Source organism: Artemia sp. Qi Xiang Cuo, chromosome 6 (assembly GCF_049724085.1).
Source record: "Artemia sp. Qi Xiang Cuo chromosome 6, ASM4972408v1, whole genome shotgun sequence".
Classification (NCBI taxonomy): domain Eukaryota; kingdom Metazoa; phylum Arthropoda; class Branchiopoda; order Anostraca; family Artemiidae; genus Artemia; species Artemia sp. Qi Xiang Cuo.
Window position 1 is genome coordinate 55,396,677 of NC_142799.1, and position 18,931 is coordinate 55,415,607.

General features: G+C 36.0%; 1 protein-coding gene across 6 annotated transcripts in view; it reads right to left on the bottom strand.

The window, feature by feature from the left end:
* Positions 1-18,931, bottom strand: part of LOC148951400 (uncharacterized) — a 218,272-nt gene that overhangs the window by 180,748 nt on the left and 18,593 nt on the right. For 4 of the 6 annotated variants that reach the window (XM_089090845.1, XM_089090844.1, XM_089090849.1 and 1 more), the window contains exon 2: positions 5,885-5,935. The exons of the other annotated variants lie outside the window; for them this stretch is intronic. In XM_089090845.1, coding sequence (XP_088946971.1) covers positions 5,885-5,935 — 51 coding nt within the window. The remainder of the gene's footprint in view (positions 1-5,884; positions 5,936-18,931) is intronic. 6 annotated transcript variants of the gene reach the window in all.

An 18,931-nucleotide genomic window follows, 5' to 3' on the forward strand; every position in this document is an offset into this window, starting at 1 on the left:
AGGACCATATAACGAAAACTCATGGGTCATAACAGCCCCCCAGGGCCCGAGGGCAGGTGGTGTAAGTTATGACCTAGGGGAATGGTTCTTATAGAAGGGATGCTCGTAAAAAATTCAGAGATGGCTTATTTGATTGGAAATAGAAAGTTCTAGTTAAGTTTTTTTCGAGTCAAAAGAGATTGGAGGGTAACTAACCCCCCACGCCCATTTTCCCCCAAATGCATCCAATAAAAATTTTGGGCGAGTCCTTAAGTTAAACATTTCTTATAAGTCAGATAACAAACACTCAGTTGTCACCACAACCCCCCAGGGCCTGGGGGCAGACGTTGTAAGTTATGCCCTGGGGCATATATTGTTCATATGAAAGGGATGCTCGTATAAACTTCAGAGAGGGCACATTTGATTGGATATTGAAAGTTCGAGCTCATTTTTTAATGGTCAAAAGAGATCAGAGGGCAGCTATCCCCCAACCCACCTGATAAAAATTTTGAGATGGACATCTTGTTAAACATAGTTCAAAGGTCGGATGAGAAAAAATCCGATGTCAATAGAACCCCCCAGTGCACAGGGGAAGGCGTTCTAAGTTATGCCCTAAGGGCATGTATGGTTCTTATGAAAGGGATGCTGGTATAAACATCATAGAGGGCTCATTTGATTGGAAATTTAAAGCTCTAGTTCACTTTTTAAGAGTCAAGAGAGTTAAACTAGCCCCCCCCCACGCTCTTTTCTCTCCCTACCCATCCCATACACATGTTGAGATAGCTAGTGTTTTGGAAGTTGTTAAAAAATTACATAAAATAAATACCTCCAAGAGCTCTGGGGATAGTCGTTGTCCTGGGGGTGGAAGTTTTGTCCTGGGGGCGTTTATGGTTCTTATGAAAGGGATGCTCGTGTAAATTTCAGAGAGGGCTAAGTTGATAGGAGATTGAAAGTTCTAGTTCAATTTTTAAGAATAAAAAGATATCCGATGGCAACTAGCCCGCCCCACAGACCAGTTTTCCCCAAGCCCATCTGATAAAATTTGTATAATAGCTATTTCAGTAAAAATAGTTCAATGGTCAGATAAGAAAAAACCCGCCAGGGCCCGGAGGCAGGCGTTATGAGTATGCTCTAGGGGCATATATAGTTCTTATGGAAGGGATGCTCGTATACAATTTGGAAAGGGCTCATTTGATTTGAAATTGAAACATCTCGTTCATTTTTCAAGTCAAAAGAGATGGAAGACAAATAGCCCCCCCCCCTCCTCCACGATCTAAACGCACCAGATAAAAATTTTGAGATAGGTCTTTTGTTAAAAATAGTTCTAAGTTCAGATAACAAAATTCCGGTGTCCACACAGCCCCCCGGGGCCCGGGGCTAGGCGTTGTAAGTTATGCCCTGGGGGCATATATGGTTGTTATGGAAGGGATGCTCGTAAAAAAATTCCTAGGAGGGCTCATTTGATTGGAAATTGAAAGTTGTAATTCACTTTTTAAGAGTTAAAAGTGATCGGAGGGTAGCTTGCCTCCCCCCACACTCCATTTATTTTTCCCAGAGGCACTTCATATAGAAGGGGTCGTCGTATAAACTTCAAAGGGGGCTCATTCGATTGGAAATTGAGAGTACTAGTTCCTTTTTAAGAGTCAAAAGTGATCAGAGGGCAACTAACCCCCAAGCCCTTTTTCCCTCAATACATCTGATAAAAAATTTGAGGTAGCCATTTTGTTAAAAATAGTTGAAAGATCATATAAAATAAACACCTTTACGTATGGTCATTTCGTTAAAAATAGTTAACGCCTTCCCCCCCAGGGCCGGGGAAGGCGTTGTAAGCATTGCTCTGGGGGCATATGTGGTTCTTATGGAAGGTATGCTCGTATAAACTTCAGAAAGGGTTCATTTGAATGGAAATTAAAAGTTGTAGTTCATTTTCTCAGAGTGAAAAAAGATAAAGAATAAATGAAACCCAAAACGAACAGAAATTAAACAAGCAATCATAGCAAAAACATTCAACAAGTAAAAATATAAATGAATAAATAGATCTTAAAGCGAGTAATGCTGAGATTGAATATGAATATCAAGATTAAAATAAAAAAAAAATATTTTCCTATTGAAGCATAAATGAAACTTAAAACGAACAGAAATTAAATAAACAATCAATGCAAACAAACATACAATAGATATTCATGTAAATTAAAAAATAAATCCTAAAACGAGTGAACCTTAAATTGAATGTGCAAATCAAGCTTGAAACGAAAAAAAATCACTACAAACAAGAGTTTGGGTATGACCTTCTTCTCTCACTGTAAAAGTCTATAACCTACTGCGTCATTGGCGCTTTACTGAAAACTATATGCGTCTTGAATAGCATTCGAAAGTATAAACGACATCAAATTGAATATTTGATGAATAATGATATTAATTGTGAAAACATCCATCAGTTCAAGAATTTATTTCCCTATAAATTGATTTGTATTTTTAATAATGTAAGAAATGGGCAAGAAAATATCTGTGATATAATCCGTTTCCATTTAAGCGCGTAGGACGCATAACGCTTTTGGTTTTTATTTACAGTTAGGAAAGGTGGCAGTATCCATAAACTTGTCTGTAGGGAAACTATATTCTTCTTTAACAAATTTAAAAAGAGCTAATAAATTAAACTGAATATTTGATGTATAATTATACTAATTGCTAAAGCTCATCAGTTCAAAGTTTTACTATAATTTTAATGTTTATTTTCAATATTAAGTACAAAAGAAAACATTTTTCATAAAATTGGTTTTCAGTAAAGCGCCAATGACGCAGTGGGTTTTAGACTTTTACAGTGAGAGAACGAGGTCATACCAAAACTCTTGTTTGTGGTGATTTTTGATAGTTTCAAGCTCGATATGCATATTCAATTTAAGTTTCACCCGTTTTGAGCTTGATTTATTAATTTACAATAATATATATTGTGTCTTTGTTTGCATTGATTGTTTATTTAATTTCTGTTTGTTTTAAATTTCATTTATGCTTCAATAGAAATGTTTTTTTTTTCATTTTAAGCTTGATATTCATATTCAATCTAAGCATTAATCGCTTTAAGATCTATTTATTCATTTATATTATTACTTCTCGAATGTTTTTGCTATGATTGTTTATTTAATTTCTGTTCGGTACGGGTTTCATTTATTCTTTAATAGTAATTTCTGGTCGTTTTGAGTTTGAATTTTATAAGGTATTTGTATTTGTTGATCTTAAGTTTAAAATTGGCTTTACTTTTCTTTTAAAAACTCAGTTTTCGGAAAGTTTTTTTCTGATTAATTTCAAAAACAAGACACATTTTATGAGGCTCGTAGCTTTTTATGAGTAACATCAAGCTTAGTTAATTTTATATATTTGTAATCAGTAAAAAAAAAGCCAATTTTTGCGTATTAATCGTTATCCAAATTCATTTTTAGAGTTTTGGTCACTATTGGCCTGAATCACTCCTTACCTAGAGTTCGTTACTTCGAACTGTTTGATAGTTACCTATATGTCATATCTAAAGAAGTATCATCAAGTAAGTGATGTTGCCAGGAATATTGATGAAAGTGGAAACAAAAACGGTATTGATAACATAGCCGAGAACCGTTTTGTAAATTCTTTTAATGTTAGGTTACATTAGTAATAAAAAATAAAAGTTATCCTTTGAAGTTTGCATCATTGGTTGAGTCTTAACAGTGAGAATGATGATGAGCCCGAATTGATCCACCGAAGCTTACAACTGCATGGAAACGTACAGGGACGGGGAGACTAAGGGCTGCATTCCTCCAAATCCTAAATTATCCCAAATTCCCGTTGAACTGATTTTAAAAGATTATGATTACCCCCCCCCCTCCAAAAAACTTCTGCGTACGTGTCTGATATAATAACTTTGATTTTTCCAATAAGACTAAGCTATTTTTGCAGAAGAATAAAATATTCGGAGCCCCTTCAATAAAGTGACACCGAATAAATAAAAGAAAAATAAATTTTGACCTCAGGTTTGGAGAAAATATTAGCCACAACAAGCAGGAGAAGCCCATAAAAGCGTACTCTTTCAGCATGACTAGTGCAATAGTAAAATAGTTTTTCCTTCTGAAAATCCAATCTTATAAAATTCTATACTTTCTGTCAAGGCCGTATCCAGGGGAGGGGTTACCCGGTTTGAACCCCCCCCCCCCGAAATTTTTGACCGACTCGAAAAAAAGTCGAAAATTAGTAAAACCTAGGTAAAAATCAGTAAAATTAGTCGAAAACTGAGTCAAAAATTAGTAACCCCCCCCCCCCAAAAAGTCAAAAATTAGTAAATCCCCCCCTGAACAAAAATCCTGGATACGGCCCTGCTTTCTGTAACGACCAAGTCAAACATGGCGACTTCGACGAAAAGATAATTACCTTAAGACTTTTTACCTAAAGCTAAAGAATGATTCACATCAAACCTCAAGGCAAAATCATCTCTCGTAATTCAATTTTATTTTAATGAAGCAACGCTTTATTAGAAAAACAATGGAGATGAATATTCATATGCCCAAGGGCAAATTCATCCATTGTTTTTGTTATCTATAAAGTAATAAAAAGAAATTAAACACACACAATGAGGATTCGGTATCAAAGTGGATCACTTCTGTATTTTCTATTGGCAAGAAGGCAACGAACTCAATACTTTTCTGTTCACTCATTAAGTTCTAACTAAAGAATTTAGTTCTAATTCGTGTGATCATTAGGATATTTCAAAGCAATAGTGAATTGATTTTAAATGACTTCATTTTTGTGCATTGCTCTCAGGTTTAACCGAAAATGTATTATACTTTCCAGCCATAGCAATTTGATCGCAAAACTGAAAAACTATTCTTACACAATTACAATCGGATTTATTTCAAACAGTTTTTCGTGGACTTCATTCAATTTAATATTGAACCGCTGCACGTTCTGAGTGTCGAATGACAAAATCGCCAAATTAAAATCAAATACATAAATTATAATACAGAAACAAGAAGATCATTAGCAAGTTTGAGGTCTTGGAAAATCGGAAAGCGATTTGCCAAGACCTCATACAAAATTGCTATACAAAATTTGATTTGTCCCCATGGCCAAGAGAACATCCGATATTTGCATTACTTGTAGGGCGAGTGGGGAGGGGGGGGGTCAAGATACCATGTAGGCTAACCTATTAGACATTAATATTAAATAGATAAATCTCAAGCACATCTCCTTAAAAAGAAGAATTCAAACCCCAAATAAAACATTTTCCTGGCATATCTCATGTCCTGTGGCTAGGCTCGTTACAAATAATAATAAATATTATTATTATTTCGGGATGCTGAATCCATATATGAAATCAGTTTCTCTGTACCGGCTATAGTTTTGAAATATAGCATAATCATCCACAATAAAATTTACTGTTAAATGATGAAAACTTAGTTCCTGTTATTTTATCTATTAGTAACATGGACGCCCATAAGCTGAATTCCAGTGGGGGGGGGGCAAACCTGGTCTAATTGGCACTTTTAATGCTATAGAATAGAAATCTCAGAACAAAAATATAAAACTAAGGCAGTATTATTCAGCCAGGGGGGCGGGCGCCCCACTTGCCCCCCACCCCTTATGGGCGCCAATGATTAGTAATATGTTTTTGGTATGCTGAACCCAAATACAAAATCAGTTTTTTTTTGTATCAGGTATACTTTTTGAAATATAGCATTGTCATCCTCAATTAAAGTTTAAAATAATGCTTTTATTACTTTCACATATTTGAAAAATTTCAGCTCCTAACCAAAACTACTGTCATATTTGAATCCAGCTCATTAAATACATGTAAAATCAGCACCAAAAGCCACGGCACAAAAACCACTATTGCCCAGTGGAATCTGAGAAACTCACGAGTGAATAAGCAACAAATACGTACTTGTATACTTATGTTTCCTGTGTCTTTTGAGACTTTTCCTTTGGCGCTATTCTGCAAAAACAAGAACAAAACAATTAATAAATAAACAAATAAAAATAACTTAAATTCTGTATCAAATGGACAGTAAAACTTAGATACGTAGTTTTTTTCAAAATATCAATTAAAGGACAATAAATAATTCAACTTGCCCGGATGCAGAGACAAGCTCAAATTGGAAGACAAGTTCGATTCCCCACGTTGTCAAATTTAGAGAGCAATTTAATTAAAAAAAACAATTTTTTTCAACTGAAAGTAAGGAGCAACATTATAGATTAAAATGAACAGAAATTATTACGTATATAAGGGGGGTTGCCACCTCCTCAATACCTCGCTCTTCATGCTAAAGTTTTTTAGTATTTTTGAAAAAGCTTCTTATCGTTTTAATTAACCGACGACTGTTTTTCAGGAGTCGTTCTTGAAGAACTGGGAAAAACGTCAAACTTTAACGTAAAGAGCGAGGTATTGAGGAGGGGGGTAACCCCCCTCATATATGTAATAATTTCTGTTCGTTTTAAGTTTTAATCTTGATCCTTACTTTCAGTTGAAAAACTTGTTTTTTTATATTTAACTTCTGATCTTTTTATAAATAATGCCGGTAAATACCGGCTCCTCCTCCACGGAAAGATCTTCTAGACAATTCAATCCCGTTGAAAATTACTCTTGACAATTACCATTAACGCATGCAATTTAGTGCAGGAATTCTTGCAAATTCTCCAATTGCAAAATGTTCCCTCAAAAGTTCACCCCCCAGAAATATCCCTCCCCATGAAAAATCCTCCAGCAGAAAATTCTTCCTCCCCCTCCCACCCGAAATTATGAATTTAAACATGAACTGTATTAGCCGTGAGACGGTGCTCTGTTTTACTAGACAATCATAGGCAGCGCAATAGCGCTGCCTAAGTAAAGAACGATGTGGGCACAATGTATTATTTTTTTATTTTTTTTTTATTTCTTGGTCTTAGACCAGGGCACTTTGTATCGAAAGAGTTATCGTAGAAACTTCGAAAAGGGCTCATTCGATTAGAAATTGGAGTGGCTTGTGCCCTTTTTAATAGTCGAAAGTGATCGGAAGGCAACTAACACCCCTTCCACGCCCACCATTTACCCAAACACATCCAATCAAAATTTTGAGATATACATTTTGTTCAGTGTAGTTGAGTTCCAGATAGAAATTATATTTTTGAGGAGGACCATCCCCCACAGCCCTCAGGGCAAGGGTTGTTAGTTATGCCCTGGGGGCATATAAGGTTTTTATAGAAAGCTTTGACGTAGAAACTTTAAAAAGGGCTCATTCGATTGGAAATTCAAAGAACTAGAGCCCTTTTTAATGGTCGAAAGTGATTGGAGGGCAACTAACCCCCCCTCTCTCGCCCACTTTTTCCCCAAACACATTCAATCAAAATTTCGAGATAGCCATTTTGTCCAACGTAGTTGGAAGTTCTGGAAATTAGGTCTTTGAGGATGACAACCCCCTCCCCTTCCCCCCCCCACAGCCCTCAGGGCAAAGATTTTGAGTTATGCCCTGGGGGCATATAAGGTTTTTTATAGACAGCGTTGTCATAGAAACTTTAAAAAGGGCTCATTTGATTGGAAATTGAATGGCTAGCACCCTTTTTAATAGTCGAAAGTGATCGGAGAGCAACTAACCCCACTGTCACGCCCACCTTTTCCCCAAACACATCCAATCAAAATTTTGAGATAGCCATTTCGTTCAAAGCAGTTGAAAGGTCCGGAAATTATATCTAAGAGGACGACACTCCCTCCAAAACCCTCAGAGTAAGGGTTTTAACTTTTGCCCTAGGGGCATATAAGGTTTTTACAGAAGGCTTTGTCCTAGAAACTTGAAAAAGGGCTCATTCGATTGGAAATTCGAAGGGCTAGTGCCCTTTTTAATTGTCAAAAGTCATTTGAGGGCAACTAACCCCCTTCTCACGCCCACCTTTCCCCCAAACACATCCAATAAAAATTTTTAGATAGCCATTTTCTTCAACGTAGTTAAAAGGTCCGGAAATTATGTCTTTGAGGATAACAACCCCTTCACAGCCCTCAGGTCAAGGGTTGTAGGTTATGCCCTTGGGCATATAAGGGGTTTATAGAAAGCTTTGTCGTAGAAACTTTAAAAAGGGCTCATTCGATTGGAAATTCAAAGGACTAGTGCTCTTTTTAATGGTCGAAAGTGATTGGAGGGCAACTACCCCCCCTCTCACGCCCACCTTTTCCCCAAACAAATACAATCAAAATTTTGAGATAACCATTTTGTTCAACGTAGTTGAAAATTGTAGAAATTAGGTCTTTGAGGATGAAACCCACCCCCCTTCCCCCCAGAGCCCTCAGGGCAAAGATTATAAGTTATGCCCTGGGGGCATATAAGGTTTTTTATAGAAAGCGTTGTCGTAGAAACTTTAAAAAGGGCTCATTTGATTAGAAATTGAATGGCTAGCACCCTTTTTAATAGTAGAAAGTGATTGGAGAGCAACTAACCCCCCTGTCACGCCCACCTTTTCCCCAAACACATCCAATCAAAATTTTGAGATGGCCATATCGTTCAAAATAGTTGAAAAGTACGGAAATTAAATATAAGAAGGCGCCTCTCCCCCCAAAACCCTCGTGGTAACGATTTTAATTTATGCCCCCGGGACATCTAACGTTAGTGTTGAAATCTCTGCTATAGAAACATTTAAAAGTGTTAATTCGATTGAAAATTCAAAGGGCTAGTGCCCTTTTTAATAGTCTAAAGTCATTTGAGGGCAACTAACCCCCTTCTCACGCCCACCTTTCCCCCAAACACATCCAATAAAAATTTTTAGATAGCCATTTTCTTCAACGTAGTTAAAAGGTCCGGAAATTATGTCTTTGAGGATGACAACCCCCTCACAGCCCTCAGGTCAAGGGTTGTAGGTTATGCCCTTGGGCATATAAGGGGTTTATAGAAATCGTTGTCGTAGACACTTGAAAAAGGGCTCATTTGGTTGGAAATTCCAAGCGCTAGTGCCCTTTTTAATAGTCGAAAGTGATTGGAGGGCAACTAATGCCCCTCTCACGCCCATAATTTCCCCAAACACGTCCAATCAAAATTGTGAGATATCAAATTTTTTCAACGTAGTTGAAAGTTCTGGAAATTAGGCCTTTAAGAATGACACCCCCCCCCCCCGCCCTCAAGGCGAGGGTTTTAAGTTATGCCCTGGGGGCATATAAGGTTTTTATTGAAATCTTTGTCGTAGAAACTTCAAATGAGCTCATTTGATTGGAAAGTGAAAGGGCTAGTGCATGTTCTAGTAGTTGAAAGTGACTGGAGAGTAACAAACACCCATCTCTGGCCTACCATTTCCCCAAACCTTCCATTAAAAATTTTGAGAAATCCATTTTGTTCAACGTAGCTGAAAGTTCTGGAAATTAAGTTTTTGAGGATGACAACCCCCTCACAGCCCTCATAGCAAGGGTTGTAATTTATACTCTGGGGAAATATAAGGTGTTTATAGAAAGTGTTGTCGTAGAAACTCAAAAAGGGCTCCTTCGATTGGAAATTGAAAGGGCTAGTGCCATTTTTAATAGTCGAAAGTGATTGGAAGGCTTGACATTTTTATAGTTTAGATCGATGTGGGTACAATGTATTATTATTTTTTCTTTTTTTGTTGTTGTTTAGACCAGGGCACTTCGTATCGAAGGAGGTATCTTATGAACTTTGAAAAGGGCTCATTCGATTGAATATTGAAAGAGCTAATGCCCTTTTTAATAGCCGAAAGTTATTGGAGGGCAACTAGTCCCCCTCCCACGCCCACCCTCCCATTTGCCCATTTTGTCTAAAAACTAAATGTTACCTTAAGATTAAATCAAAATGCACTGTGTTAATGCTAATTCCCAATAAAGCATCTCAGCAGTATCCAAAGAACGACTGAGGGTATTATGTTCAAACTTTCGGGGCTACTTCTGCTCTTAAAATTTAACAAAATCAAAATAGCGTAAGTTTATCCAAGCTATCAAAGGTAGTAAACAGATTTTTTTTGCGAATGGTATCAAGTTTTCTATTTCAGGTCAACTAGATGAGGTACGAATCTAAATTAAACACTACTATTTGTGTCCAGATTTTTAAAAGGGTGTATGTTGTTAAAAATTGCTGAAAATTTTTCTCCAGCATCCAAACAGCAGACCAAACTATAAAGTCTTAAAACAACGAAACGATTTAAAGAATTATTTTCTTTTTCCCTGATAAGACAGTCAATATAAAACGAACAGAAATTAATTAAAAAAAAGTTTTTCCACAAAATAAGTTTTTCAAAGAATAGTAAAGAACTCCATGAGCAAAAATAAAATAAAATAATCAACCAAGCGTGAAACTACCACAAATCAGCATCGATAAACAAATGAAACCCAAAACGAACAGAGTTACAATAAATAACCGAGTCAAACTCAAAAAGAGCAGAAATTAACATGAGTAGGGCTCAAAACCCCTATGGCTTCCCAAGACCAGAGCATAATTTGCACTTTACTGAAAATAATACAAATGAATGTGCATTGTCAGTTTAATATACATATACTGATATTTAGTAATCAAAATGTTAATATTATTTACTTTGTTAAAGTTATAAAAGAAAAAACATTTATATTTTTTCCACTTATTTTGTGGAAAGTTTTTTTTTAATTAACTCCTTGATAGAAGACAACAGCTTATGAGAGTATCTTTCGCAGGCGTGTTGACAATTCTCAGAAATACAGAACGTAAAGAAAGTTGATAATTCTCAACGAATATGATTAAGAACCTTCAATCAAAAGATATCATTTACTTAAGAAGAAAAGGGACACTATCATAGGCGTAAATCAATCTTGGTAGGATTGTGGTATGTTCTACAAATAAAGCAATTTTTCTAAGCAGCATCAACAGTAAAACAGCGACCCATTACAGCCACCAGAAATCAGGTCCATACCGAGTCAAGTTATAAGGTGTATAAAATCAAAGTAGCACTGATCTCATTGTTGTTCTAACTAAAATTTATTTTTTGTCCAAAACAACGCTGCCCAAAGATAGCTAATAGCCTACGTATTCGAATACAAATACAAGTTCGTATTTCTACGTGTGAGGCTCGCAGCTTGTGGGGATATACGGAACCCGTTAATGCGAAACGAGACAAACTGTAGTACAATATTGGGAAATTTGTGCATAGACTCGGGATTTTTTAAGCTGGGTTCGGAGTAAGAGACTACGCGCTGGCGTTCATTCTGGACGACAGCTTTCATCATAGAATTGAAAGAGGTGACCATAGAGTTAAAAGGTATGACGCTTCAGATTCGTTATTGTTTTTGACAAACTGAGAAAAACGTCGCTTGAACTTGTGCATGCTTACACAGAAACACGAATAACTAATCATTCGGAATCGGCATACTTTTCTTAGCTGTGTGGTGACAGTGTGAGTTTCTCTGGCACATTTTCCTGGGTTTGTTCTTTTTTCACATTCTTCTTGGCGTAGCAAGGCAAAATTAGCAGAAAATTTGATTTTTTTTTTTCTCCTAAAAAGATCAGAAAACATGCTCTGTCAGGCATAATGGTCCATTTATAGTGAAGTAAAAAATTCTCTCCAAATTATTGCATTTTAAAATAATGACAGTGCTACCAATTTATACATTATGAATTATACTCAAGTAGAGTCAAATTATATGTTTTAACATCACCACTTAAAATGAAGATCCACATTCTCTCACTAGTAAATATGGCCAAGACTACATAATATATATAAAATCTTGTTTTTCCGGTCAAGATTTTTCAAAGTCAAAAGCAGACGATAGCTGAGGTAGCCAATGACCAAAAATGGATGAAGCAAATGCTGGTAGAGAATGGGCGTGCACCTAAAACACATATTATTCCTTTAGAGGATAAATGTAATATGTTGTTTATGTGTTCGTAATTACTACTAGGGTTGCATCTAACTACTTCCAACGATTCTGACGTCTAACCCGGCTTCTTAGTTATTTAGCAGTTTAGCACGTGTGGTCCTTTACTGATCCAATTTTAAATAAACGAGTGCAGCATAGACAATGTTGGTGAGTTGATAAAGTAAATGAGCAGCTAGAACTGGGAGAGAATCCATGAGTAAAGCTGAAATAGAAAAATGTTACAGACTTCAATAAGCCATGCAGCAACTGCTTCGGTTCCATTGGGTTAGCTCAATACTTCACACACGAAAAAAAAGAATCCAATGTATTGCTTTTTGTATATAAATATTATAACGACAAAGCATATTCTCTATTTTTTAATATTGGTCACAGCGATTATAATTCAGCCTTTTTTGTGCCAAATACCACAAATATGGCGAAGTATGTAAAACCACCTGCAAAATGTAAGTTACAATATAAATAAAGGTTGGTACTTACGTTTTATAGCGACCACACTCAAGACGTGAAGTTAGGTTAATCATAATGATTAACATTTACGCTAAAGCCCTGCTCTTTACGCTAAAGTTTTTTTGCTTTAAAAAGTAGAGTTGTGAGAAAGAGTCAAACTTTAGCGTAAAGAGCAGGGCGTTGATGAGGGGACAGTCCCTTTCATACACGGAATAATTTCTGTGCGTTTTAGGTTTTAATGTCGCTCCTCACTTTCAGTTAAAAAAAAAAAAACTTGTTTTCTTTTTAATTTCAGGACGTTTTTGAATTAATGCAAGTTTTGAATTTGGCTCACCGTACATGAATAATTAAAACAAAATTTGCATATTAGTTTTATTGTTTTACTAATAATAACTTTATAATAACCTAGGTTTGATTTTTGTTCCATTTATTTAGGAATGACTTCTGAATCACAAAGGCTGTTGAATTAGAATAATAACCTCTTTTAAAAGTTAAAAAAAAGTTTAGCATAAGAGTGAGCTATTTAGGAGAGGCAACCCCCCTGATATAAGTAATAATTTCTGTTCCTTTTAAGTTTTAATGTTGCTCCTTACTTTCAGTTGAAAAAATTGTTTTTTTTTATTTAATTTCTGATTGTTTTTTAAATAATCCTGGGAAATCCAGCGTCCCCTTCATGGAAATTCTCATCCCCCATGGAAAGATCCTCCCGCGTCACCCCCTCCCTCCAAAACCCCCTTCCCCCACTAGAAAAAAAATCCCCCTGAAAGCGTCTGTATACTTCCCAATAACCAATACTATATGTAAACAATGGGCAAAGTTCATAACTTGCAGCTCTTCCCCCGGGGACTGTGGGGGTATAAATCGTCCTCAAAGATATGGGTGTTAGATTTTTTGACTATGGTGGATATAATGGCGGTCTCAAAATTTTGATCCGGTGACTTTGAGAAAAAAATGACCGTGGGAGGGGGCTCAGTTACCATCCAATTTTTTGGTCACTTAAAAAATGCACTAGAAATTTTAACTTCCGTTCGAATGAGCCCTCTCACGACATTGTAGGACCCCTGGGTCGGTACGATCATCCCTGAAAACGAAACAAAACAAAAAAAAGAAAAGCAAAAAAACACACAAACAAAAAAACAAATAAACACGAATCCGTTATCTTTCTTCTGGAAAAAAATACAAATTCCACATTTTTGCAGGTAGGAGCTTCAAACCTCTACAGTAGAATTATCTGATATGCTGAATCTGATGGTGTGATTTTCAATAAGATTCTATGACTTTTAGGGGGTGTCCCCTCTTTTTTGAAAATAAGACAAATTTTCTCAGGCTCGTAACTTTTGATGGGTAAATGGTTGTGTAAGTTTTCCCTTACCCAACTTAAAGAATCAAATTTCATTTTTAGTGTCCATGGTACTTTAAGATTTACTTCAATCTTCCCTACTAAAATCGAATTTTCCTTGTCCATATGCTGCGTAATTGATGATGATTTCGTGACTTGATGAAACTTATATGTTTAAAATTAGCACAAAAATACAATTCTTTTGATGTATCTATTGGTATTAAAATTCCGTTTTTTAGAGTTTCGGTTACTATTGAGCCGGGTCGCTCCTCACTTACAGCTTGTTACCAGGAACTGTTTGATTAACCACATTTCCACAACAATTACTCACTCGCTACTGCAGCTTGGTATGAATGTTAAGACATTTTGAGTTGCATAGTATATTGAATTGCACAGTAAATTAGTTTCTCCATATTCTGCAGTGTCAATTCTTTTATTAACAGTGCAAAAAAATTATCAGCTCGTCCTCAATAGTTATGTTAATGGTTAAATTTTGTGGCAAATTGAGGCAATTAAACAATACCGATGCCACCAAAGGCAAGCTTTAAACTCGCTGAATTTACATGCAAAAAGAAGTAACTTTGTTTTAATTAAATAAAAAAAATAAAAAATTAATTAAAGAGCGGCTGTGCCTCGGGTCGGAACCGAAACTTCGATTTTAGAGAACAAAGAGGCAGAAACCACCATCTCTTGTATGATCTGAAACTTGGAGACCATGTCAATAATTCTAAAACGATTGGCTACCTCAAAATTTTCACTAGATAGGTTTAGCCAAATTTCCATTTTGCAGCAAAGGAGCAGAAATCAGAACTTCCGTGCGGTAAGATCTCTTAGTTATTTAAAAAGAACAATAGTTTCGGTCTGAGTGACCGTTCTCCCGATATTATACGACTACTACCTCGATATGATTACCTTTGGAGAAAAAAAAAACAATATACACGCATCCGTTATCAAATTAGTCGAAAAAAAATCGCGTTTTTACACATAGGAGCTCGAGACCTCTGTAATAGGGTTTCTAACCTACTGAAAATGATACTGCAATTTTTAAAAGTATTCCAATCTTTTAGAGGGTTATTCCTTTTTTCTTTTAAATTACACAAATTTAGTCCGGCTTGTAGATTTTTATGGGTAATCTGAAAATAAACGAATTTCATGTATTTGGGATCATAAAAAAGAACATTATTTTGATGCATTTACTGTTGTCAAAATTTCACTTTTTTAGAGTTTAAGCTACCATAGACACATATTGTTCTTTACTTACAGTTCGTTTGCGCGAACTATTTGATTCTTTTGTCCCGGAATTTCAACTTTGTCCAAGAACCTCATTACTTATATCTGATTCAAACATTAGATAATACCAGTGTTCTTTTACAATGTCTTGCGCTTTTATCATTTTAATTTTTGGCATTTAGTCTAGCATAGAAAACATCGCTACCATAATAAAGGCAAATTCCTCGGATAAACATAAAACGTTTTCTTGACCATTATTAAAATTGTCATTATCTATAATATATAAAAATCAGTCCACTAAAATTTGTGAGTGTTTGCCTGTAGGCCTATCATTAAAACTTAAGTGGATTTGCAAATTCACATCATTCGTCTTCTTTTTCTGTATGCAGCTGGAACCGCTATGTTATCAGCTTTTATAATTAGTCCCTGATCTCAGAGGGTTGGGAACCAGGTACAAAACAAATGCCACGATCTTAAACCAAGCTTTGAGACTCCTCATGTTAGAACAAGCCCAGAGCCGGAAATACAAGAAATATAACATTCCCAAGGTAAACTGTCAAGATTATAGCGCAAAGCAGCAAAATTTTGTAAAGTCACAATTATGACAAAACAAATCAACTTCCGCATGAAGAGCTTGCACATTATTTATCGCAGTTGTGTTTGCTCCATCACGTTCAGAGGATGAATTCTTTGAATTTTCATACTGGTATTTTCAGAAAAATCAATGGTTCTCACATTAGCGGTCCTCATTCAACACGTTCCCGGGAGTGTATTTCTCGTCAGTAGCTAAGAGTAAAATGACCTTCTTATGCTTGTATTGGGTCTAGCCCAGAGACTGTTCATCGAAATTATAGAAAAAGACTTTTTTCTCAATCACTACCTACCTTACATAGCCTGCTTAAACCTCTAATAGGGATGTATTTAAGGGGGCCTAACCAAATACACTGTGATTGAAGGACCCTAGAAACTATTATCAAGGACACTTGGACCAATACCAACACAATGGGATATACCGGTTTTCATGACTTTTGCCCTCTGAACTGTCTCATGAACTTCCGGGCATACATGATGGTCCTATTTATAGGCCTAGTATCAGGGGCGGATCCAGGAGATGGTTTTAGGGACACATGCCCGTCCCAAGAAAGTTGCCCGTTCCTAGAATGTTGGAAGTTCCACTAATTACAGGTGTTGTGTTAGTACATTCCTCAAACATTAATTCTGTATCTGCCTCTACATACATCTAGTTCTACCCCGTAACCGTGGTGTCTTATGCAAGCAAAACCCATCAATGACATGTCAATGAAAAAAGACCCCAAATACGAAAGATTTTTGTTTTTCGTTCCAACTGCAGCAAAGCAGACGTGTAATTATTTATCCACCCAAATTCTTTTTTCAAACGAATACGGTAGCTGGCTAAAGACTGGAATGACGAGAATTCGATTTGATCAAATTATAGATGAGGCATTATTTTGGTTTTGCTGCAATCTGAATGTTTACATTATAGGGATTATACATTTAAGAGGGTCATCAACAGAGTAAAGAATACTTTTGATGGAAAACAAATGCATATGTAGATGGCAAAGCTTAAATGCTGCCAAGCTCATGACTTAACGACTATTACGATTCAAAGGTAGTAATTTACTAAACGTAAATTTATAGGAAAGTTAAAAAAAAGAACAAAACCTGATTGACTCTTAATAGCTACCAGTTTTCTGAACAAAGGAGGTTTCGTATGCCTTTAATGCAGAGCCAAGCATTGAAAGCAGCTTCATTTTTGAAGAATTTTTTAAAGCCGGTTAAGAAGGTATAAAGCGGTTAATCTCCTTTCCTTCCTCTATCAAAAAACATTAATTAACCTTTAAACATCCTGATACACATTAGATATTAGAAAACACAGTAGCCCAGCCGATACAGCGAGCCTAATTTAAGGGGGGGGGGGTGACATGAATTTCAATTCACAACAAATGTCAGGAAAATATTTTCGAATTGTCACACCACATTAACTGATTCATTTCAACTTGTTCTCGTCATCGTAAGGCAGACCTCTTACAATTGTTTCAGCTTAGAGAATGGATGAAAATATTTCCGTTGAAACAGTTCACATAAGGCAGATTCAACAGGTTAAGCGACTCGGTGATAATTTGAGTAAAAAAGTAATAAAAACTTTGGCACCGCGTAATCACCACCTCATATCCATGACCCAATGAGCGCATAAGAACTGTCTTCTGAAAATGAGGCTATTATATTCCTAAAAACTCTCAATCGAGGCTTGATTCATTAAGGCTAAATGCAAAGGCATGTTTATTCCATGAAAGACTAGGGACTTATTGCTGCATTACATCCCTTTAAAACATGAACACAGGAAGGATTCTCCTGTCTTCACACATTGATTGTTTTCAACTTCAAAGTGTGGCAAAGTTTCATTCGGTTAGGCTAAGCCAAAGCCGTACCCAGGATTTTTTTCGGAGGAGGTTTTACTAAAAAAAAAATCGGGAGGGGGGGGGTTAACAGAAAAAAACTTAAAAAACACATACAAAATTTGTTTATATTCATTTTTGTTACTTTTTTACGATTCAGACAAACATTTCGGGGGGGGGGGGGTAATGTATGTTTTAATATAATAATATTAACAATATAAGTATTTAATGATTTGTTTTTAATTCGGGTGGAGGTCTTATATTAGAAGAAAGATGAATTAAATGAAACACAGACTGGTATAAAAATAATTGCAAATATCCTAGTATTTCAGGACGGTGGATCTGAAGGTCCCCCTCTTTCCAGTTCTTTCGTACCAGTTGAGTAAATTGGGGAAGGAGGTGGGGGGATTTTTGCTCCCCTAGGTTTTGAAAAAATACCCTTTTTAGTATTACCATTGAAAATTTGAACAAAACAACAAAATTGTCACCCTAGATTTGAGAAATAATTTGACACTCCTATATTTTCGTGATTTGACGCCAGTGTTTCTTATACACCTCGCTTGAGTGTCAATTAATGACAAAATTGTCAATTAATGAGAAAAATCATGAACAAAGAGGAATTTCTTTTTGGACAGCGTGACCTCTAAGTATGGTAAAATCAATTTAAGAAGGCAAGCAATACTGATTTTCGGAATTCAAATAATTTTTCTGCATGAGTAGGCGTAATTTTTGTTTGACATAATCAAGAATTTCAGTGAAAGTTTAGCCGTTCCAAAAAGAAGTGGTACAATTATCAATAAAATAAAACATGGTCAGTAATTCCACATAATAGGTAATTACATTAAATAGCACAGAAAAACTTTAACAACGGAAGATAATAGAAGCTATTTCGACAAGGTCAATTTGCGAATGATCTGAAATCTCTACTGATTTTTTTTTGTCTTCTGTTTGCTTAAGTCAGAACTAAAAACAAGATATTTAAAAGAATTGTTTTATCCTTACTAACGCATCACAAATTGCGCATTTTTACGCTTAAAATTTAACTACAGTGGGGTCTTTCCACAGGTGCAGTCAAACGCCTCTTCGAAAATACATCTACTGTTTATCCTAACGTGACTTTCTCTATGTGTTCTGATTTTGCTAATCATACACCTTCATCACAATTTCGGACAAAATGCTTTAAGAAAGACTGTTCAAATACAAGGGCCGTTGAATTTTAATGATAAGAATTAAAGAGCTTTAAGACTTTAGCGTTAAGACCGAGGGTTGTGGAAGGGGTAGCTCCTCTGATATACGGCATAATTCCTGTATGTTTCAAGTTTTAATGTTGATTCTTAGTTTCAGTTCAAAAAACTTGTTGTTGTTTCTTTCAAATCATAGGCAGCGTAATAGCGCTGCCTAAGCAAAGAGCGATGTGGGCACAATATCTTATTTTTTTTTTTTTTAGACCAGGGCGCTTCGTATAGAAGGAGTTATCATAAAAACTTCGAAGGGGGCTCATTCGATTGGAAATTGAAGAATAGTGCCCTTTTTAATAAAAAGTGATTGGTGGGCAGATACCCCCCCCCCCCCCAACACGTCCATAATTTCACAAAATACATCCAATCAAAATTTTGAGACAGCCGATTTGTTCAGCGTAGTTGAAAGACACAGTAATTGTGTCTTTGAAGATTAGCCCCCCCCCAGAAT